We start from the raw sequence: 25,274 nt of genomic DNA on the forward strand, positions 1-25,274 counted from the left end.
ATAACCAACTCTAGAAAAAAATCTTAATCCACACCATCTCTGACCATAAAGTAAATAGACTGTGTCCAACTGATTTTAACAACCTGGTCAGCTAGACATATACATGTAGGCCTAGTGTACTGTACGTGTGTAGTCGACGATACTACAAGACTACCCTGCATTTTTTCATAACGCGTTATGCAATAGTGTTAGCTTAATGTGGAGTGGTCAGACAAGAAAATAACACACTGGCATGGCTAGTCAAGCATGTTCGTAGATTGACGTAGATATATCTTTACACTAAAATAGTTGCAAACCCTCCCTGCCTACAAGTAAATAGACGGTGGGTCCGACTGATTTTAACAACCTGAGCAGATAGACGTACACGTGTAGGCATATATAGTGTAGGCCTACTAAGTGTGCAGTCCATGATGATGAGACCACCCTGGTTTTTTTCCCTTGCGTGTTTAACGGTTATGCAATAGTGCTTGTTGTATTTTTAGTGGTCAGACAAGAAAATAGCACATGGTTAATCAATCATGTATTTTACACTATAAAATAGTTATACAGGTCAAATGTTTCTTAAATCTCCAACGATTTCGTTTCTACTTTTTTGGTTACTAGAGTTTAATTTGAAATTTTTAATTTATGTTATTAAATGAGATTTTAAAACTTTACCGGTATAAGTAAGATTTTCCGTTGAATTAATATCATTTATAAAAAGTTTAATTACGGCTCCACAGCCACATGAGTAAGTGTGCTCTGAGATGAACCATAGTCGTTCTACGACTTAAAGAGGCAAATAATGAAGTCTACTACTGTACTATAACAACAAACATGTAGATTCATAACCTACCTCACTAGTAACAGACGTCGTATTTATTACGTATAAAATAGAATTTCACTGGCAGGACTAGCCATAAAGAATCACATATAATGTTTCACAAAATTACTTACAATTTCCAATCGAGTCCATCAAAATGCACAATATATTAGCCATCAGTTATGACTTTAGGTTTATTAAAAGAAATTTCTAGAAATCAAATAAGAACATAAAACTAAAATGTTATTTAACCTTGGTTAGGCCAATAATAGAATATGCATCCTCCGTTTGGGACCCTCAACTCAATAAAACATTAAGAAACTGGAACATACACAAAATAGAGAAGTGAGATTCATAACAAATGAATATTCACATTTGACTAGAGTAACACCTTTAGTAAAATCACTAAATTTAGAAAGTCTTCAGGAGAGAAGACTCAAAAGTAAAGTAGCAATTTTACATAAAACACTGAACCATAATCTTCAAATAAAGAAACAAAATTTAATAAAATACTATGAAAGACACAAAGATAAAGGCACATTCCTCGTACCATATGCTAGGACAAATTTGTACAAACACTCCTTTCTTAGTGCTATTAGAGCATGGAATGGGTTGTCTGAGCTAGCCAGGAAAACCAGTGACTTGGCAGAATTTAAGTCATTGGTTAATATACATGACTAAATGCATGACGCGTAGGACGTAATCATCTTATTTTTTGAAGTAACGTCTGTATTATATAAGATAAGATAAGACTTTTAAACAAGAAAAATTCATACGTTTATTCCCTTCTATGACCATGGTATCTACTAACGTCTAGCCATGTGGTCAACTATCAAAACGAGGCTTACCTGTACTGCCCAACTGGATCTCAATTTCCACATGAAGCACAATAAATAAATGTTCTCCGTGGTTCCCGAGCAGTTCATGTCGGACAACGTTGTGACAAGACAGAGTTGATAGAAGTGTCGGCATGAAACAAGATGGCGAGAGTAACAACTAAAAGAGCTCTTGCTTTGGCTGAGAAAAACATGTTTGTTAATCCAATTAAAGAACAATATTCCAGCCATAAACTATACACGGGAAAATTAAATGAAAATTTGCATTGAATATCGAATATGTTTACCTCTTATCTTTACCTATCCTTTAATCTGTTGGACCGTTGGGGCACCACTCAAATTTTTTCAACTGTCTTTCTCCATTCCTCTCTGTCCTTTGCCCTGTTTAGAACCTCTTTCAATGGCAGGCCGTCCATTTTTTTATATTGTCCTCTTATCGCTTTCTCTGTCTGCCTCTTCTTTTTTTTTCCTGGTACTGTTCCATGAAGGAAGGTCTTTGCCAGCCTCGAAGATCTTGTAATATAGATTTTAAGCTTGCGTTTTTTTACAGTAGTTAGCAGGTCGTCATGTGGTCCGATATCTGCAGTAACCCTGTCTCTAATCTCTTGGTTTGTGATGCAGTCTTTGAATGTGATGCCTAGGATCCTTCTGTAGCATCTCAATTCCATTACTAGGATCTCCTCTCTAGCTCTGAAGTCACTGTCCAAGACTCACAAACATATAGAAATGTGGCCATGACCAGGGGGTTAGGGTTAGGGTCTGATTTTGGTGCCGAGAGCTAAGCCTTTCTTTCCATATTATTTTAAGTTTTGAAAGGGCTGCTGTGGACTATGCTATTGTTATGGGCTAATCTAATCTGACTTCGACTATGTATTATTTATTACTTAACATTAAAATACTTGATAACAACATTCAGTTCTATAAAATGAAACTTTATTAACCACTGGTAAATCCGTCCAGTCTTCCTAAAACGTTGCTATTTCTAACTACTATTCAAAACACAGCCTACTTCTAACATAACGCCATGTTGGTCTCTTGTTCGCCTAAGTCTACCACGTCATTAGTCTGTCTTACTACGTCACTTCTTTTACTGTCGCTAAAACCTATACACAATAAATTTGTCTAACAAAACTAACCTACTCTCTAAACTAGTACATTACACTATTCAGGTCAGTAGTTCGGGTTTTGTTCCCTCATCTGAGACAATAGCTCCGAGGTATTTGAAGCTGATAACGTTAGATATTTTTTCACCTCAAATACTGATGCCCTTTATAAAGCCCTGTTGGCTATTGGTCATAATTTGTTGTTGTTTTTTTTTATTTTTTTGAATGCCATATGCTGCGGAAGTCTTTTCAATGTGCATCACTAGGTCAGCTAGTTCTTCTTCTGTCCCTGCTAGGCCATCAATGTCATCTGCGAAGCGCAAGTTAGTAATTGTTCTTTCACCAATGCTTACAGTAGGCTATCTTCAAATCCCTCGAAGGCATATTCCATTATCATTTCAAGGAAGCTATTGAAGAGTGTTGGTGAAAGTAGGCAGCCTTGTCTTACTCCAACTGTGGTTTTGAACCAATATTGTTGTTTAAGTACACCGCACTGGTGGCATCCTTGTAGAGGTTCTGGATAACTTTGATTATATTTTGATTAATGTTGTATTTTTCCATTGTCGCCCAGAGTGCCCCGTGCCATACTCGATCGAAAGCTTTCTTGCAATCAATAAAGACATGGAAAATATTCTCTTTGTGTTGGAGATATTTTTCACAGAGTATTCTCAGGTTTAGGATTTGTTCTGTTGTGCTGCGACCTTGTCTAAAACCCGCCTGTTCTTCTGATATGATTTAATATAATTTTTAACAATAATTTGCTCGGATGGCTTATGAGGCTGATGGTGTGATAGTTTTGACAAAGTGGTAAATTGCCTTTCTTTGGAAGAGTAAGGATGCGTGATTGAGTCCAGGGTTAGGTCCATTCTCCTGATTGCCAGATCTTGTTGCAAATCGTATAGATTGCGTTTATTATGATTTCTCCTCCCGCCTGTAGAAGTTCACCATGAATGTTGTCAACTCCGGCCGATTTTCCTTTTTTTCAGGGCTTTTACTGATGATGCTACTTCCGAGCGAAGAATCGGATAGTCGTCAATGTTGGGTACTGAAGGGACATTTAGCATCTCTATATCTCCTGAGATTTCAAATATGTTTTTGACCCAATTATCTCATTGATAGGGGTATTAACCATACGCAGTTCCGAGAATTACTTGAGATGTTTGGCACCACATTAGTATCAGTAGTGTCCCCTGGCTTAGCACGAGTAAGGTATGGAGAAGAATATAGGATCTCAGGGAAGAAATCGTCGTGCTCCTCAAATGTCTGTGACTGTGACTTTGTTGCTATTATTTCTAATTAAAAATGGAAGAAAGTTTTTATGTTTACCATTCTAATAGTGCAATGTGTAGTTTGCACATGAAAGGTATGTGCATGTTAAATCTTTTCAAACAAAACTTTTCCATTTCTGCAGACAAGCAAGGGAAATTTCTTTTAATCATATGTGAAACTATTTCTACTGAAATGGTTGAAAAGTACAAAACTTTTTAGGTTTCCTTGACTGTGGAATTTGAAAGTTAATTTTAATGTCAAGAACTTGGAACCAGTTTTCAATACCCTCAGCTCACCATTTAGTGCAGAAACCAGAGGACTTCTCAAAACAAATTATGACCTGAAATAGAATTTCAAGCCATTTCTTCCACAGACGCAGACGTTTTATGTGGGTCTTTGCCAAAAACTCCATTTCCATACTTGAAAAACGTATCTGCTAAACTTTCACATTATTTGGGTCCACGTATATCTGTGAACTAGTGTGAACACAAATGTCCTTGTTTCACAATAAACACGTGTAAAAACAGGACAATACTCACTGACAGTGATTTAAAAACAGTCAAAAAAGGATTGAACATTTACAAAACATTGTGCACGAATGCAAACAGTTAAATACTTCACATTAAGTATAATAGGACATTTGTGATTAACTGTTATGATGTAAAAGACAATGCTTTAGTAAAATTAAACAAAAATATTAGTAAAATTAGTTTCATGAATCGCTTATTCTTGTAACAATTCAATTGGGAGTGTACACAAATTAAATGTAAGTATTAATACAGTATCCATATGAATTAAAAGACATTATATATGGTTCCATATGTATGAAGAGCGTTGGCTGAGCGATAAAGCACTTCGACCTCGAACTGGGGGTCCCAGATTCGAATCCTTGTGAAGACTGGAATTTTTTATTTCTGGATCTAAGGTTCCTCTGAGTCCGCCCTGCTCCAATGGGTACCTGACATTACTTGGGGAAAAGTAAAGCGGCTGCTCGTTGTACTGGCGACATGACACCTTTGTTAACTGTAGACCAAAGAAACAGATGATCTTTACATCATCTGCCCTATAGATCACAAGGTCTGAAAGGGGAACTTTACTTTTACTTAACTATCTAACGTAAATGTGTCTTCTTATTCTTCTTCTTCTTCTTCTAAAATGAACATTTCAAACCTATTGACAAAAAACATAGGTATATCTTACGTCTGCTGAACTAAATGTCAAGAAATACAAAAGAATATCTTACGTCTGCTGAACTCTATGACAAGAAATACAAATTTATACCTTACGTCTGCTGAACTAAATATATATATATATATATATATATATATATATATATATATATATATATATATATATATATATATATATATAAATGTATATATGGCCCTTCATTGCCCATTTTTTAAATTTTGACCGTCGTAAAAAAAAGATTGCCCACCCCTGGCTTAGAGTATTATAATATTCTCAGAAAAATTGTTGATTTAGAAAAGATCAAGTGATTTTATTGGTAATATTGATATTCTATTTATACCCATTAGCGTGTGTTTATTTTTAGACTTGTTGTCGATCTTAAGATACGTAGTCTTCCACCCATAACAGTGTCTACTGTTGACAAAGCTTAGGGAAACTAAATGCGTAATTTGTACAGATAATTATTTTTTTTCAGTGTCAGTATCATGTCTTTACTGACAAAGAGGCCTTTTGAAATTGGTTGTTATTAATAATAATGTAATACGGTAACTATTTTACCTGTGACAATGTCAACTGCAATATTATCGTTTTGATATCTTGTTAGAGAATAACAGATAAATTAAGTCATTTAGCTGTGACAGTGACAAAGCTTAATATTTTTTTTAGAATAGCTGTTCTAATTTGGTATTTTACATGTAGGAAAGATATGAAATTAGAATGTCAAATGTCAAGTATTATAAGTAGTAATACCAATATCAGAAAGGCCAAAATGTAATTTGTTTTTTTGTTGAATGTGTTTCACGCATAAAATCTGTGTCAAGTCTTTATTCTGTGTGCAGGAGGATACGTCAACAAAACTGAATACATAGAGCAAGTGATTAAAGTTGCATTAAACAGACAGGTAGGTGAAAGAAACGGACATTGTTTTCTAAAATGAACATTTTATTAAGATAATTGAACTTATTATCAGGCATAGGCCCTCCTACTGTATGGCAAGTTGTCTTGATTCAGATTGGTTACACGCGTCGTCTTCACCTTCATCCCATCTTCTTCCCAGCTTCATCCCAGCTTCATACCAGCTTCTTCCCAACTTCATACCAGCTTCATACCAGCTTCTTCCCAGCTTCTTCCCAGCTTCATTCCAGTTTATTCACAGCTTCATTCCAGCTCATTTCCTTAGTTCTTTATATCCAGGTTCGTAACTATGTTAAACGCGTTCAGTCCTGTCTACGCTTTCCTCATTTCTGCTTCCATGTGAATGCGGTCTTATAGAAGGTCATGTCCAGCCAATGTCAAGGGGTGTGTCCCTGCGGAGACGAATAAGATAAGACAAACTTACATTCGTATATGACTCAGTGTAATATAGTGATTGACAGGTGTCAACATAACAAAATAAAATATCGATTCTTTAACTCTTAACAGACTGCAGGTTTTTCTAGAAATTTGTCAGCGACTGGGGGTCTGTTACTTGGCAGGGCATAACTTTGTTAAATTACAGTTTTATATTGAGTGTTATACATCAATTTGTTTTAAATTGAAAGCTCTTTCAATTTATCTATGTTTGAAATCATTTTTAAATATATCTTTTCTTTTTAAAGAAATAATTATGTCATAAATTATTTTTCAATAATAATTTTTTTTTTAAATTCACAATCACAAAATAAATAAATAAATATATGATAATGATATTACATTTTATTAAAATACATTCAATTCTGTATACAACTGACAAATATGAAGTTAATTCATTGACAAATAATTTTTTTACAAGTTTTTGAAAACAATAATCATTTTATAGAAAAATGATGACATCGACATGATTTTTTACTAGTTAGAAAATTATTATTTTTTATTTACTTAAACATCAAAATTATATTATAAACTATCCAGAAATAGAGTAAAACTTGTTAGTTACACATCTTATTATACAGTACAGTGAGAAATAGAACCAAAAAAAAATGGATTTTATAGTAATTTGTGGTACTGAGACAAACAGTTTCTTTCTTTTTGAAAACATAAAAACACATCACACACCTTGCATTTAACACTAGTTCTCCTAACTATTTTTTCATTACTGTAACATAATTTACAGTTCCCTCTCTTATCCATAAACTGTGAATCTATTGCATGCTTAAAATGAACATGGGGCTTAGACGCGATTGATACAGGATTGTCAATACCTATATCTCCTATCTCTCTAATTAATTCTTCAGTAAAATTAAGTTGGCCATATCTTGTGGGTCTTTTCAGCTCAGGTACATCTTTAGTTTTATCCCTCCAGTCTTGAAAAAGAATATAGGAATTAACCCTAGCTATATCTAACATATGAAAAAAAATAGTCTTCCAATATTTATTTGTTTTACGAAGTACATTATATTTATTAATTAGCTGGTCACTTTTGTCAACACCCCCCATGTATTTATTATAGTCATGTACAATAGTTCGTTGATTAACAGTTTAATTTTCAAACTGTCCATTTGTTTTAGTCCGTCGTTTAGCTGTTACACTGTCATTGGCGTCATGAATAGTCGACATTAATGATATGGTCTTATTGTCTCTCCACTGAACTGTCAGTAACTGTCCATCCCTGATCCATCTCATGTCTCCCATTTTAGATTTTCTTTCAAAATTTTTAACATCTTTTATAGCATTAGGAAAACCTTTTCTGGTCCTAAGAACAGTTCCACATGCTCCAATCCCTATAAACCAAAGATCTTTTTAATAATTGGACACTAGTATAAAAGTTATCCAAAAAGAGCCTATACCCTTGCCTAGATATAGATTTAGTTAACTTCATCACCACCCCATAAGCTAATCCAAAAGGGGCATTATCCTGCTTTCTTAAATAAATATGAACCCATTACTGAAACCGGTTCCTACTGAAATAATTAAACATTGTTGCTAGCTTATTAAATGTGTTACCGCTATTCAATAGTTTGAATCGATCACCGTTATTAAACAGGTTGAATTGTTCACCGTTATTAAACAGGTTGAATTGTTCACCGTTATTAAACAGGTTGAATTGTTCACCGTTATTAAACAGGTTGAATTGTTCACCGTTTTAAACAGGTTGAATTGTTCACCGTTATTAAACAGGTTGAATTGTTTACCGTTATTAAACAGGTTGAATTGTTCACCGCTATTATATATTTTGGATTGTTCACCGCTATTAAACAGGTTGAATTGTTCACCGTTATTAAACAGGTTGAATTGTTCACCGTTATTAAACAGGTTGAATTGTTCACCGTTATTAAACAGGTTGAATTGTTCACCGCTATTATATATTTTGAATTTTCACCGGTATTAAACAGGTTGAATTGTTCACCGTTATTAAACAGGTTGAATTGTTCACCGTTATTAAACAGGTTGAATTGTTCACCGCTATTATATATTTTGAATTCTTCACCGCTATTAAACAGGTTGAATTGTTCACCGCTATTATATATTTTGAATTGTTCACCGTTATTAAACAGGTTGAATTGTTCACCGCTATTATATATTTTGAATTGTTCACCGCTATTAAACAGGTTGAATTGTTCACCGCTATTATATATTATGGATTGTTCACCGTTATTAAACAGGTTGAATTGTTCACCGTTATTAAACAGGTTGAATTGTTCACCGATATTAATCAGGTTGAATTGTTCACCGTTATTAAACAGGTTGAATTGCTCACCGTTATTAAACAGGTTGAATTGTTCACCGCTATTAAACAGGTTGAATTGTTCACCGTTATTAAACAGGTTGAATTGTTCACAGTTATTAAACAGGTTGAATTGTTCACCGCTATTATATATTTTGAATTTTCACCGGTATTAAACAGGTTGAATTGTTCACCGTTATTAAACAGGTTCAATTGTTCACCGTTATTAAACAGGTTGAATTGTTCACCGCTATTAAACAGGTTGAATTGTTCACCGCTATTATATATTTTGAATTCTTCACCGCTATTAAACAGGTTGAATTGTTCACCGCTATTATATATTTTGAATTGTTCACCGCTATTAAACAGGTTGAATTGTTCACCGCTATTATATATTTTGAATTGTTCACCTTTATTAAACAGGTTGAATTGTTCACCGCTATTATATATTTTGAATTGTTCACCGTTATTAAACAGGTTGAATTGTTCACCGATATTAATCAGGTTGAATTGTTCACCGTTATTAAACAGGTTGAATTGCTCAACGTTATTAAACAGGTTGAATTTTTCACCGCTATTAAACAGTTTGAATAGTTCACCGCTATTATATATTTTGGATTGTTCACCGCTATTAAACAGGTTGAATAGTTCACCGCTATTATATATTTTGGATTGTTCACCGCTATTAAACAGGTTGAATTGTTCACCGTTATTAAACAGGTTGAATTGTTCACCGATATTAATCAGGTTGAATTGTTCACCGTTATTAAACAGGTTGAATTGTTCACCGTTATTAAACAGGTTGAATTGTTCACCGCTATAAAACAGTTTGAATAGTTCACCGCTATTATATATTTTGGATTGTTCACCGCTATTAAACAGGTTGAATAGTTCACCGCTATTATATATTTTGGATTGTTCACCGCTATTAAACAGGTTGAATTGTTCACCGCTATTAAACAGGTTGAATTGTTCACCGTTATTAAACAGGTTGAATTGTTCACCGCTATTAATCAGGTTGAATTGTTCACCGTTATTAAACAGGTTGAATTGTTCACCGTTATTAAACAGGTTGAATTTTTCACCGCTATTATATATTTTGAATTTTCACCGGTATTAAACAGGTTGAATTGTTCACCGTTATTAAACAGGTTGAATTGTTCACCGTTATTAAACAGGTTGAATTGTTCACCGCTATTATATATTTTGAATTGTTCACCGTTATTAAACAGGTTGAATTGTTCACCGCTATTATATATTTTGAATTGTTCACCACTATTAAACAGGTTGAATTGTTCACCGCTATTAAACAGGTTGAATAGTTCACCGCTATTATATATTTTGGATTGTTCACCGCTATTAAACAGGTTGAATTGTTCACCGTTATTAAACAGGTTGAATTGTTCACCGTTATTAAACAGGTTGAATTGTTCACCGTTATTAAACAGGTTGAATTGTTCACCGTTATTAAACAGGTTGAATTGTTCACCGCTATTAAACAGGTTGAATTGTTCACCGCTATTATATATTTTGAATTCTTCACCGCTATTAAACAGGTTGAATTGTTCACCGCTATTATATATTTTGAATTGTTCACCGTTATTAAACAGGTTGAATTGTTCACCGCTATTATATATTTTGAATTTTCACCGGTATTAAACAGGTTGAATTGTTCACCGTTATTAAACAGGTTGAATTGTTCACCGTTATTAAACAGGTTGAATTGTTCACCGCTATTAAACAGGTTGAATTGTTCACCGCTATTATATATTTTGAATTCTTCACCGCTATTAAACAGGTTGAATTGTTCACCGCTATTATATATTTTGAATTGTTCACCGTTATTAAACAGGTTGAATTGTTCACCGCTATTATATATTTTGAATTTTCACCGGTATTAAACAGGTTGAATTGTTCACCGTTATTAAACAGGTTGAATTGTTCACCGTTATTAAACAGGTTGAATTGTTCACCGCTATTAAACAGGTTGAATTGTTCACCGCTATTATATATTTTGAATTCTTCACCGCTATTAAACAGGTTGAATTGTTCACCGCTATTATATATTTTGAATTGTTCACCGTTATTAAACAGGTTGAATTGTTCACCGCTATTATATATTTTGAATTGTTCACCGCTATTAAACAGGTTGAATTGTTCACCGTTATTAAACAGGTTGAATTGTTCACCGTTATTAAACAGGTTGAATTGTTCACCGCTATTAAACAGGTTGAATTGTTCACCGCTATTATATATTTTGAATTCTTCACCGCTATTAAACAGGTTGAATTGTTCACCGCTATTATATATTTTGAATTGTTCACCGTTATTAAACAGGTTGAATTGTTCACCGCTATTATATATTTTGAATTTTCACCGGTATTAAACAGGTTGAATTGTTCACCGTTATTAAACAGGTTGAATTGTTCACCGTTATTAAACAGGTTGAATTGTTCACCGCTATTAAATAGGTTGAATTGTTCACCGCTATTATATATTTTGAATTCTTCACCGCTATTAAACAGGTTGAATTGTTCACCGCTATTATATATTTTGAATTGTTCACCGTTATTAAACAGGTTGAATTGTTCACCGCTATTATATATTTTGAATTGTTCACCGCTATTAAACAGGTTGAATTGTTCACCGCTATTATATATTATGGATTGTTCACCGTTATTAAACAGGTTGAATAGTGCACCGCTATTAAACAGGTTGAATTGTTCACCGTTATTAAACAGGTTGAATTGTTCACCGATATTAATCAGGTTGAATTGTTCACCGTTATTAAACAGGTTGAATTGCTCACCGTTATTAAACAGGTTGAATTGTTCACCGCTATTAAACAGTTTGAATAGTTCACCGCTATTATATATTTTGGATTGTTCACCGCTATTAAACAGGTTGAATAGTTCACCGCTATTATATATTTTGGATTGTTCACCTCTATTAAACAGGTTGAATTGTTCACCGTTATTAAACAGGTTGAATTGTTCACCGTTATTCAATAGTTTGATATATATATATATTTACATCGCTGTTAACGAACACAATGTGGACTAATGGTGCTACAATAACATGACAGAACATCAAGAGTGGAGTTAAACTAGCCAACTTAGCTAAACAATTTGAACAGATAGGTCTTAATGTTCTTTTCGAATGTTGTGAAGCATGTTCTTTATTCAAGATCTTTGGGAAAAAAAAAGGGGGGGGGGTCCAATTCATTGGTTTAATCACTGACAAAAGCCTACACACCTAACTCTTTAGAAAAAAAACTCGTCACAACGAGAAGTTTTAAATCCATGGAACGCATGGCTCTTTGAGGTATATTTTAAGTCATGAGTTATCTACGGTATGAGGACATTTTTTTTGTGTACTTTAAAAGCGCTGATAATAAAGAGTGACCATTTTGTAGTCGACTTTTGCATGTACAGCATTTATGCAGACAAAGCCATTACCCAGCGGGGGACAATGTAAGTTTTCTTTGTCTTCTGCTCCTACAAGGGCTTTCCTCTAGACCTCGGCTTTTGTGACATCCTAGATATATATATATATATATTTGGTTACTTTAAAAAAAAAATATTTATGCCTTGTCTTTACCAGTGAATAGTTGTGCGAAGTTTCAACTTGATCCGAAAATAAATGTGGGAGAAAAATAGCATTTACACACTCTATTCCAGACAGACAGAGTGGTTTAATATAAAATTTATAAAAATTAGTTGTTTTTTTTCGTTTTTTTTTTTATTATTCCTGTTTTTAACACTTTCACTTCGAATTTATAACTTTAAACTTATTTATATTCTGTATTTATACTTGAAATATTGTATTGCATTTATTTTTTGTATACTGGTCAATCTTTGTGAGTTTGAGTTTGATTTTTTTGGCACATCGGCACAATTTAGGCCATTTTAATCCCTAAAAGGTTACTCTCCCTTCATACCACAAGAGCTAAATTTTATTTAGTTAAGTTATTAAAAACAAGATCTATTCACAGTTAAAATAGTAAAGGTAGGGAAAATTTAATAATTTAGTAAAAATCTTTTGTAAATATTATATGTATTTTTGTAAAGTGGATTTTTGTTTTCGTTGCTCAGATCACAAAATGTATGTTACCTTCACTTTAACCCCTCGATCTTAACGTTCAATTAGATCAACTGTGCCGGCTCATATCTTGTACCATCAGAGATATGGCTACATCAATGACGCAATGTCAGACAGACACATCACTTCAATCCAAAGATCGGGAAAGCTCATACGATGGTTCTCAAAATGCAGCTGATGACAAAGATGTTGAGATCGTATATAAAGTGGGATATCAAGCAGCTAAAGAATGGCACCGAGACTCAGATCTGGAGTTTCGAGTGTTAGTCGTTCAGCAGACGTAAGATGTAACTTTTTTTATTTCTTGTCATTTAGTTTAGCACACGTAAAAGTGACGTATAGGGCAGACGATGTAAAGGTCATCTGTTTCTTTGCCCACCACGGTTAACGAGGGTGTCTTGTGGCCAGTACAACGACCAATCGCCTTTACCTTTTCCCGACTAATGCCAGGTACCCATTACAGATGGGTGGACTCAGAAGCGCCCAAAAATCCCAAAATTATAAATCCCACCAGAATTCAAACCCGTGACCCCCGGTTCAGAAGCCAAGCGCTTTACAGCTCAGCCACAACGCCTCTAAAAGTTAGATAGCCTTTAGATACTAACAACAACAAAAAAAAACCACCCAAATAGCGTAGACACTTTTAAATTAAATTTTGATCCTATATTTTGAATAATATAAGATCTAAAAGCACAGGACTAAAATAAAATTAGAGAAAAACAAGGTTACAAAAGTCAGTTTGTGTAGAAACACAAACTCAAAATCGGCCCCCGAAGTGGTCCACCCAGGCAGGCTTCAATATTTTCAGAAAGAACATCCGAATGAAATTATGTCAGACAAATGAGAGATAAGAATGGAGAAAGAAGGTTAACAGATCTTATGTAGCGCCCCAACTTTCCCGCAGATCTAAAGGATAGGTGAAAGTGAATGTATAAAGTTAGATGTGAACCTGGCCTAACTAGTTCCCCTTTCAGACCTTTGGGTCTATTGGGCAGATGATGTAAAGTTCATCTGTTTTTGTGGCCTACGGTTAACGAGGGTGTCATGTAGCCAGCACAACGACCAACTGCCTTTACTTTTCCCCAACTAATGTCAGGTACCCATTAGAGCTGGGTGGTCTCAGAGGCGCCACAAGATTCCGAAGTTGAAAATCCCAGTCTTCACCAGGATTCGAACCCGGGACCCCCCGATCGGAAGCCAAGCGCTTTACCGCTCAGCTACTGCGACTTCCCTGGCCTAACTGAAGTATACAATTGATCTAATTGTTTTGAAAAATGTTCAATCTCTTATTCAAATTCTCAAAACTGTGCGTTTGTCTTTGAAAGAAAAATTAGGAAAATGAAGTTTACAAGATTACTATTCGTTTTAAATTAGGTCTAACTTATGATGCATACTAATTAGCTTTTTCTCTTTAAAAAACTGCTTGCATAACTGATTTAAAAAATTAGATTTTTCTCTTTCAGAAACAAAATGTAGCCGTTGCATCAGAACTTTGAATGGTCTAAAATATTGTGATGTCGGATTTTTAATATCTTCTCTAGTTTAAGAGATCTAAACGGGACGGACGGACAGACGGACAGACATTTCGCATAAAACTAATAGCGTCTTTCCCCTTTCGATGGCCGCTAAAAATGCGAAACTTGAATCAGATCTAAAACAAAGTAGAGCACAGCACTATGCCTCTATGTTTTCTAGTCTAACTTCTTCTCTGCTACGAAAATTGCGATACATGAATTTTAATTATTTGTCTTTTTAGATAAAGACAAAAGCAGATTTTTTAAATGAATTTTAACATTTTATATTTTCTTTGTTTTTCTTTTTTTTTTCATTCATGGCCACCAAATTCACTTCGCCTAAGGCCTCCAAGTATCCAACCCTGATTTGGATACACCCCTATCAACGTTTTTAATTGGTCTTTCCGGATATATAAAAAAGAAATTCAATCAAATTATATTTTTAAAAAGAAAAACATTTATGAAAACATGTAAAATAAATGTAAAATTTTATTTCAATAAAATTGCCTAAATTCAAAATATATTTGATAATTACATTTCAGTCTACAAAAGCTTTTCCAGATAACAGATTTACCTGACCTACACAATACGATGACATATGTTTGCTTTCAAATAGTCCGTGACATTGAATGTGAGCTCTTCTTAAATGCCAGCAACAGGGTACTGTATTTTTTAAACATTTCATTTTAGTAGGATTCTGTATTCTTTTATATGTTTTGCTTTATTTCATTTTATACTTTTTGTAAGAAAAATGTCAACTTTTTTCTAAAGCTACGTTATACTACATTCATAGACATCAGTAGATATACTCCGTAGAACGGAAGTAACTTCATGTAACTTGAAAAAAATTATATCTATTGTTTTCTAATTTCTGAATTCTGATAAGTTGCATGATCTTCAGTCTTAGAGATTAAACAAAACTACACTGCTGTATAATAAAGTACACAAAATTTGCATGTCACAAATTTTCGTTTCATAAAACTCTTTTATCGGCCAGTCTATATTTATTTATGTCTATGCATAGACATAAATAAATATAGACTGGCCGATAATAGAGTTTTATGAAACGAAAATTTGTGACTTGCATTTCTGTGTACTTTATTTATGTCTAGGAGTTTTGTTTAATCTCTAAGACTGAAGATCATGCAATTTTTGAATTTTTCAGAATTCGGAAATCCGAATACAATAGATATACATGTTTTGAAGTTATATATAGTTACTTCCTTTTTCCAGTCTATATTTATTTATGTCTATGTGTCTGTGTAATACATTCATAGTCTTCTAGACTTTGAGATAGAAATAGCTCGAGATTATATTTCTTCAACTTTCAATTTGCAGAAGTTCCTTTAAATAAAAATATATAAAAATTTCAGCCTACGTAGATATTTTGCCCGAATTGCTGTTAATTAATTTTAATTATCAATTAAAATTGCTACTTCATGTGCTGTAATATTCGGAATTATAAATATATAGTTCGTCCATCGTAATTCAATGATGACCACAAATAATATATAGTATATATATATATATATATATATATATATATATATATATATATATATATATATATATATATATATATATATATATATATTTGCTAGTAGGTGGAATAATAATTACCCATATGCTAAAAATCTTGATTTAAGTGAGGAGGATTCGATCACCATAAAGCCCATCAAGATGTTTAAGGTCGAGTTTGGGTGCAGTGGATGACCAGAGACTTTCTGTGTGTCTTGTCCTGTATTAAAGAGCTCCACAGCGCTGTGCTGGTGGTTGCCTTTATGTCCGATTTGTCTTATTATCGTGACGTCTCGCACAGGCCGCCAATTCCAGACTTTACGTGCTAGGTTTGACAGAACTACAGTCTACTGAGTGTCACGGACACGTCAGATTCCCTCGAACTGGTTTTGCCGGGCCTGTCGAAGCCGCTTTCTAGGTGTGACTGTTTCGCAAGTCACAGCTACTGAAAGCAACAGGTAAGAGTTGGGTACCGTGTGAGGACCAAGCGTAAGCCAAGCTACCCTCAGTAGATGGTACGACTGCCTGTCCACTAGAGGTGCTACACCTCCTAGATACACCAAACACACCTGGAATAACTCTTGCGTAGCGCATCTTCCTGCGTCCTGATCGAAATTCGTTTTGTGGAGGCTAACTGGGAGAGGATTTTCTCTCTGCCTTTAGCACTTAGCAAACACAACCAAGCTTGAGATTCGAACCCGAGTCACCTTGATAGATAACGAATTGTGACTCTCAGTCATACAATGAGACATCTCATATCATTGAAAGAATAGAAATCTTAATAAGAGCTAGGCCATAAAAATTGAAAACAAAAATTCTGTTCTAGAGACGTAAACTAGTAAAGAAAGGGAAGTTCCCTTTTCAGACCTTGCGGTCAGCGCAGATGTTTCTTTGACCCACAGTTAACGAGGATGTCATGTGGCCAGCACGACGACAAACTGCCTCTACTTTCCCCAAATTAAGTCAGGTTAGAGTTGGATGGACTCAGTGACGCCCTAAAAGTCCCGAAATTCAAAATACCAGTGTTCACCGGGATTGGAATCAAGCGATTAACCGCTTAGCCACTCAACCTCAGAGATGTAAACTACAGCTACCTTATTGGTATTTAGAAAACTGCAAAATGTACAAAGATCTACAGCCGCAATGGAAAACAAGTATATATGGAGATACGATAAATATAGAGGAAACTAAAAGTGGCATTTCGGTTTATTAAACGTTTTTATTTCAGCCTCTCTGCATTGTATTTCTTAATATCAAATATATTTATCATATAGTTGCATTCCATTGCAGCAAATATCTTGCATTTGTTTTAGGGAGAATATTACCACTTGGCCTGCGCAATGGCTGTCGAACTTGGAAAAGAAATGTCAAAAAAGAAGTCACCATCAGGTCTGTTTCATTAAGTTAATCAGTAATACTAATGCATTTTGTACATTTTGTTTTATGTTATTTTTAAATCAGGATTCCTTTTTCTTCTTCCTTTTTTATAAATTGGTTGGTTGAAACTAAACCATTTATTATTGTGGACTTGAACACTCGCCTGCGACTTGGCAACCTGTGGGCAGCGGACACTCATAGCTCGTCGCCACGTTGTACAGCCCTGTGATGTTGCGACGAGCTACTGGTGTCAACTGCCAACAGGTTGTGACGTTACAGGTCAGTGTTCAGGCCTTCTATGAGGATAGGTTTCGGCTGATTTTGTACACAAATAAATAAAGGCATCCTACATACAAGAAAAGCATCGTTTTCACTTTCAAAAAACATATTGGATGCTCACAACATTTGTACAACGAACAAAACAATCGACCATCGATATTCCCATTCAGCCCTCGATGTGTATTATTTCACCTCTGGATGGCAAAGTGCGGGGATGGCTAACAATACCGGGATGGGTGGGATGAGAAATTGCAAAGTCGTATGGTTAGCATATCTGCTTATGTGTGAACAAAAGCAAATATAATTCATCGTATAGAACACTTTCACAATGAGTAGGCTTACACGTAATTATTATTATTATTATTATTAAATTTAAAAAAAACGCCACTGTCTCGAAGCTATTTTCGTTACAAGCTTTTTAATCTACCGTGACGTCCCTAAGGAAATCCCCGATTAAACCCATTTTGTACGCACCAAACTATTATATCATTGCACGAACATCTCTGTATGAATATTTGGAACCCAAATCTTAGAAACATACAAAATAGTTACTTTTTTCTTTTAATCGTAAAAGAAAAACAGATCACAGATTGCGCTTTAATTAGTTATTGTTAGGCGCCTCCGCGCTACTTCCGGTACAGATACATCGAAACGGAGGTAACACTCAAATAACCAAATAACGCAAGGGGATAAGCCAACAATATAATGGCGCTTGACACTGATGAACGAAATCGAACAAGAAGTTTAATATGCAATGAAGGGAACTGTCGAATAAGCTAAATATCAACTCCAGGAATCTAAAACCCAGCTCTCTCTTAAGCTTTTAAGAGTAATCTGTGTTCATTTCCGCTACATTTTAAATCCTAGTCTTGTTTTCTTTTACAAAGCTTATATCAACTCACTCTGTCTGTCTGTCTGGTAAAAAGTGTGTACACGTTATTTTTCCCACGCCCGTTCTCGGATCAAGTTGAAACTTTGCACAATTATTCATTGACACAGACAATACATTAATCAATAAAAAAAAGTAACTAATTAGACAATTAATTACTTGTAATTATATATTTTGTTTAATACTAACAAGGGAAACTAATACTTCAGTATTCCCAGATATGGCTAAATTTGTTGGGTTTAGTCCCCTAAATTAATCGTCACTGCTATCTCTCCCTCACGCATTCTCCGATCAAGTTGATACTTTAAACAATTATTTATTGTACCTAACAAAACAACAATAAAAAAAACACTAAATATCCAATTAGTCAATTAATCATTGGTAATTCATTATTCTGTATGATATCGGATAGGGGAAATAGCTTATACATTATTGATAGATGTAAGTTTAAGGGTGGAGTTCTTCCCTTTTAGATAAGCTTTGTGGGTTTTTTTTTTATAAAAAGGATTGTTATATTTTGCTTGTAAATAGTCGCGTCACTTGACACTTAACACTTTTGATGAAACAAATATAATTTCGCCCCAAAGTCCTAATTGTGTCCAATTTGTACATTGTACATTTCTGTGTCTAAATGTCCTTACAATTAATAAATGTCTTTTGTCTGATTAAATCCAAGGATTGGCAACGGAGCAAGAAAGTCCTAAGACGAAAGAGGTTGAAACCATGTATGGTAATTATTTTTTTCATTCACCTATTTCAGGTCATTTTATCATTAAAGATTTTACATTCGGATTATAGATTCTTTATAATGTAGGTTAAATATATTTAATAAGCAAAAGGTTATTGATCTTCGTAAGAGGCTATAAGCAAACAATTGTAGTTCAACCTCCGACTTTAATATTTTAATTTGTATCTGATATTACATATATGCAAGCTAGACCAGGTAGTATGCACCAGAAAATATTTAGATTAAATTATCGCAATAGGTTTAGTAATAGTAAAGATAGTAAGTTCCCCTTATAAGGCTTTTAGATCTTGCGGTCTATTGGGCAGGTAATGTCATCTGTTTCTGTGGCCAGCACAACGAGCAACCGCCGCAAGTTTTACCCAACTAATGTCAGGTACCCATTAGAGCTCAGAAACCCGAAAATAAAAATCCTAGCCTTCGCCGAGAATCGAACCCGGGACTTTAGGTTCGGAAGTCAAACGCTTAACCACTCAGCCACCGCGCCTCCCACTAGGTTTAGGAAAGTATAGCAAATGTAAAAAATAAAGGGTTTTAGTATTGAGGCAGAGGGGAATGTGAGGCGGATTATGTAGATATACAATGTATCTGTGTCCTACAGTAGTGTCGTGTACCTAGAACAATGATCTATATAGGAACTATTAGGCAACAAAGTGGTGGCCAGAGACCTTCTTTTATCACAAATTTTAACCTTTAGCGATTCTAGAGTTTGCTCAATTATGTTGTTTTTTTTTTTGTTTTACTTACAATACCTCTATTCAAGTCTTTTCTTCATGGAAGGAGTGCGGACGCTGATCTCAAACCACCCTAACAATTTTCCTAGAAATTAAATCAATAAGAAAATAATTACTAGCTCGTTGGCCACATGGGGAAAACTCTGGTTTAACAGTTATTCTTTTTTCAAAGTAAAAAATAAATTAAATATATATTTGGCTTGACTAGACTTAGATTAAAAAAACAAAACAAGGCGTAGTGTTCCGAAATTATACGATAACAGAGTAAATTTAAAGCTACTTCAATTTAATTAAAAGAATATCTAAGCTTTGCTAATATTTAATTTACGTAAATCTGATACAGATCACATCTAAGATTCTACATCTGTAAGAAGATCTAGATCTAGACTATAGCACTGTAAATCAGATGTCAAGGTCTAGTATTAGATCTAGATGTCCATATAATATGAATAAATAATCACAAATACATACGCTCAAGCATCTGACAAAATCACTGTTTCGACACCTGGTTTTTACCAAATATCTTTTAAATATTTTTTTTTTATTTTAAGTTGTATAATGGAGTTATTATTATTTTAAAAAATGTATTTTTCAAAATTTTTTTCTTGTTTGTCTTCTTAATGAGAAATTTACACATAAAATAGACGACTATCTGTCCCGCTAGAAAACAGAATATCAAGTGAAGCAGGTCCGTTCCTTTAACGTTATCAAAACAGATTTTCTTTGAAATTCTAATTCGTGCCCTTCCGTTATCAATACTCGATATATCAAATATGAATTTTCACTATATTTTCTAGATCTAAACGGGACGGACGGACGGACAGATTGACAATCCCCACAAAACTAATGGCGTCTTTTCCCCTTTTGGGGAAACGGATTACAAATATCTTTGTGTTATTAACATTTTTGAAGTTGTTTCACAGCCATATCAGAACGTTGTAACGTCAAAAAGTCTGTTAAAGAAACTCCGCTGCAACTGAGGTTTGACAAAATACTGGAAAATGTGTTACACGAATTGAGAATACGCTTTGGCTTCAAGCTACAGGTGAGTCGAGATTATTAATTAATATTTGCACTTTAAAAGTTTCAATTAAATGGTTTACTTTTATTCACAAAACCTGAAAGTTCTTTTGGAAATATATTATCAATACTCAAGTTCGCATAAGAAGTGATTGATTCTATGGGAGATTATAGGAAAATGTCTCGTATGTTCCCTCGGAGTTGAAGATAATCATATTCCTTGTCCAAGCCTCCAACAGGACGACGGGGGATGGGAGCGGGTAAGGGTTGAACCCATGACCATCCATTAGTCCAAACGATCAGGCAGATATCCCAGGTTCGAATTCTGCCGGCCGCTATTCCCCGCTAGTATGTAATTACTTTCAATTCTTAGGAATCACCCTAATCATGTAAAACATATAAACTAAGAAATGTCAGATTCCTAAGACCATGATGTTAACATGCTTCTTCCATGCGATGTTTCGAAACTCACAGGATCACAATCATCGGCGGACTGTATTACAAAGTTTATGCCAACTCACTTCACAAATTTTAGCATGCAATTTCTCCAACTTCTCTTTATCTGATCAAGTTAAAACTTTATTTATAATTATAAATTATTCATTGTTTCTAGCAAACCAATTAATCGAAAAATCAACAATTAGTTAATTAAAGACTGGTAATTATTTTACTTCATTTAATTTAAAAAAGGAAAATAAATCTAACAGTACTTAGATATATGGCTGAAAAATTTAAGTTATTCCCTTTTTATATTTGGCTTGTTTCTAGTTGAAAGTATTATAAATCTAATTATATAAATCTCTTCATGGCTTATCAGTCTGGAAACCAAGAAGTAAAAAAAAAAGACTACTCTTTTATTTCTACAAGTCGGACTAGAGTTACCCCAAGTATTTTTAGAGGGCGAAAAAAATAGCAGCGCCGGACTTAACCATTATGGGGTCCTATTTTTGTCTCTATATTTGAGGAGACTTATTTGAGTTTTCAAAAGATTTTAATAATTTTAGAAGATTTCCAGGGCTTTTCTTATATTTTGCGGAGTTTCTGGTAAATCAGGAGGCCGCGGGAAATCTGTTATAAGTTATAAAAGGGTTTCATTTAATAATTTACACCTAGAATTAGCGCGGGATCTATGAAAGTGCGGGCCTACTGCGGTCGTGTAGGTTGCAGTGACCTGACCGGCAAAAATAGCGGCGTATGCTACGCCGTGGGTCGACTAGTTATAAATAAAGTACATCGTTCTCACGTGAACTAAAAATTGAATCAATTTTTAGTTTTGAATCATCCTTTTTTTTTCTTTTGTTCTTGGACAATATTAAGACATATTGATACATAATAATGCTGCTGTAATAACAAATGCGATGAGATCCAAAAACGAATGCTATTTTTTTTTATTTAAAAAAATACGTATGAACACTAAAAAAACGCATACAAAACATATTTATGAATATTTTTCTCTTTAAAAGACATGAAATATATATATATATATAATGTGGCTAAAACTTGCGCAAATATCGTCCCGCGCAAAAATGTCTGCGCCAAAACGACCATCGCGTCAAAACTGCCGTGCCTAAACGTCTGCTTTGATCAAAGATAGGAAAACGGACATTTTTTTCTTAGGGTTATCTGCCCAAACGCTAAGCTGACTTACGTTAAGTTTCCTAACTTTAAAATGTCAAAACTATGCCATGAAGGGTAAGGCGTCAAACATTACCACTCCTGAAATACACATCCATCCATCTCAGTGGCGCTATAGCCCATGTAGGGCACCGGCCTGCCTTAGCACATCTCTCCATTCTGATCTATCCTCTACTTCTCAATGCACGGACTTTTAGCTGTTGTAGATCTGTCTCTACGTCGTCGAGCCACCGTGCTCGAGGTCTTCCTTTGGGGCGCCTGCCTTTTGATTTTTGACGGTGAACAATCTTAGCTCCTCTGGTCCCTGCATTCTTTTGAATATAGTTATATTTATTTTGGAGATTCATGTTTAAATGTCAAGTGAGCCATATTTTGGGAATACGTTTGAATAGTTTAACAAAATAATTTAAATGTTTTTTGTTTGTTTATTTATTATCATAGGTATCAAATTTAGACAAACAATCTGGATTGCTGTACACGGGAAAATGTGCAGGTAACAATGGATAAGAGTTTCTAGGTTCATGGAATATTTAGTTAGAAAGTTAGAAATATATGAATGTTGTTATATAGCAATGTGATTTCTGTCTTATAGATATTTCTTCAACTTAGTCCGCCAATAGTTAAATCTCTTATCTTTCATGTTTTACAGATTTAGACAAACAAAAGCAAATGAATTGGCCAGAGCCTCTGTTAAAGCAAGAGTACGGTAAGAAATTATTTTTATTCTGACAAATCAGTAGTGCTAGTAGTGTTTATGTATAACTGTTGACTTTCTTCTTTTTGTTACAAAAAATTAAATAATCTTCCTATTTAATTCGTTTTGCTTTTTTAAAGGTGAATTTGATATGGAGTCTCCTATGGAAAGTGGTGATCCAAAACAAAGATACACAAGATGTTCAAAAACAAAGGAACATGAGAAAATGATACTCTTTGCTGATTTTTCAATCACACACCTGCCTGAAAATCTTCGAAGTAATACACTTTTTGAGTTTATCTGGGTGTTCGCAATGATAACAGTGCGTATTGAGATCAATACGATAAGTGACGATCGACCTAAGCAAATACCTGGGACTGAAATAGACTACCCATGTTCAGGGGCGTTTGAGAGCACACCAACACATGGCACAGGTAGAATTTGTAACGTGACAAAGCACTCAGCAGATAATCACAAATTTAGCAAATTCAAAGTGTGCCCATGTGAACGATGCAAGAGCTCGGGTCATCCGAGCAAAGAATGGGGTGAAATTTTAATCTTCACCGCGGCACACGTAGTCCATGATAATAGTGAAGCTGGAAAGACAAGATGTAGATTGTTTTACCACAGCGAGGACGACAGCAGCGAGGAGAAGTACCTGGTTGGTGTCAATGTGGTAGAGCGAGACATTGAGAGAGATTGGTGCAGGTTTAAATGTGTGACTTGTGACATGGATCTGGTCGAGAAACTTGAGAGCTTGCTTTCTTCATTTTTCAGACTATGGTATGAGGTATTTCAGGAGAACAGGGCGGATTCCAAAAAGCACAGGTTTACTATCATCGTTTCGCATCCACACGGTTACTTGAAGCGCCTTTCTCTAGGGAGATGGACGAAAAGATTTGGTGCCAAAGACGTACAAGTTCCCTACCATAGCTTGTACCATTACGATGCTCCCACCTGTGGTGGCAGCAGTGGTGCAACTGTCCACTTTCTGGGGAAAAGTGGTGGAAATATGCACTGGTTTGATCAACACATTCATTCCGGGTGCTACGGGCCGATGAGAAAACAAAGTGGGGTGGGCTGGGAAAACAAATTCTGAGTCATCAATTACGGAGACTAAAGGAACACTTTAACGTCATAATGAGAATCTATTTAAATGTGTCTTGCCAAAGGTTTGTACACGTTATTTCTCCAACACAAAATCTCAGATCAAGTTGAAATTTTACAATTTTTTTTTACCTGAAAACAAGAATTATTTTTGTTTAAAATTAACTATTTGTAATAAATTATTTTGTTGGTATCACAAATAAAGGAAATAAATAATACTTGACGGAAGTGGTGGTATAAGCTAAATAAGTCAACCTTATAGACTGTCGTCTGAGGCTTATTACAAATGTAATTAAATGACTGATCCAATCTAATTGATACACTTAATATAACTATGGTGATTGCGATTGTGTATTGTGAATGGCACTTTATAGAATCTCGGGTGTAAGAGTTAACAATTTCTAGGTTTATTTGTAGTTTATTTCTTTGGTCCGTTGGTTGGGACAGAGTGACGTCCCTTGAGATAATTGTTATTGTTGTCAGAGGCCAGAGTTTTGAGACTAAGTGTAGAAGGACAGTATAACGCAGTTTTTTGTATATTTAAATAGTTCCACATTGGATTGCTTTATTTACAAGCTCATTCTGATAACTTTTATTAAATATATATTCTGTTCTTTATACAACCCTTGTTGTTTCTTTGAATTGTTGAAATACATCCATTTATGTGTCCATGTCAGAGCCATAGAGTTAACAACAATAACCTTTGTTTTTTTTTTTTTTAAGTTTTGTTTTGTATTTTGCTTGTTTTGGGATTGAACCTCAAGTGTAAGGTAAATAAATCATAACATTCACTCGAAAAAAAAACAAAAAATTTTGT

General features: G+C 34.4%; 1 protein-coding gene across 11 annotated transcripts; it reads left to right on the forward strand.

The window, feature by feature from the left end:
* Window positions 1-5,585: 5,585 nt before the first annotated feature.
* LOC106058367 (uncharacterized) lies at window positions 5,586-25,274 on the forward strand. Of its 11 annotated transcripts, none has more exons than XM_056042270.1 (10): window positions 5,586-5,746; window positions 6,023-6,102; window positions 12,939-13,225; window positions 15,002-15,119; window positions 17,291-17,366; window positions 19,199-19,252; window positions 20,925-21,046; window positions 23,098-23,149; window positions 23,306-23,362; window positions 23,491-25,274. In XM_056042270.1, exons 3-10 carry the CDS (start codon window positions 13,032-13,034, stop codon window positions 24,447-24,449), a joined length of 1,632 nt encoding a protein of 543 aa, XP_055898245.1. In that variant the 5' UTR covers window positions 5,586-5,746; window positions 6,023-6,102; window positions 12,939-13,031; the 3' UTR covers window positions 24,450-25,274. The 11 variants fall into 11 exon arrangements, with proteins under 11 accessions (XP_055898245.1, XP_055898240.1, XP_055898242.1 ...); XM_056042265.1 differs by having other exon boundaries at window positions 6,041-6,102; XM_056042267.1 differs by having other exon boundaries at window positions 12,994-13,225; window positions 23,491-25,273.

This window comes from Biomphalaria glabrata, chromosome 9 (assembly GCF_947242115.1).
Source record: "Biomphalaria glabrata chromosome 9, xgBioGlab47.1, whole genome shotgun sequence".
NCBI classification, from domain to species: Eukaryota; Metazoa; Mollusca; class Gastropoda; family Planorbidae; genus Biomphalaria; species Biomphalaria glabrata.

Coding starts and splice junctions, on each gene's coding strand:
- LOC106058367 (XM_056042270.1), top strand. CDS start 13,032: ATGGCTACATCAATGACGCAATGTCAGACAGACACATCACTTCAATCC. Junction 13,226..15,001: donor GTGTTAGTCGTTCAGCAGAC/GTAAGATGTAAC, acceptor ATTACATTTCAG/TCTACAAAAGCTTTTCCAGA. Junction 23,150..23,305: donor GTACACGGGAAAATGTGCAG/GTAACAATGGAT, acceptor CATGTTTTACAG/ATTTAGACAAACAAAAGCAA.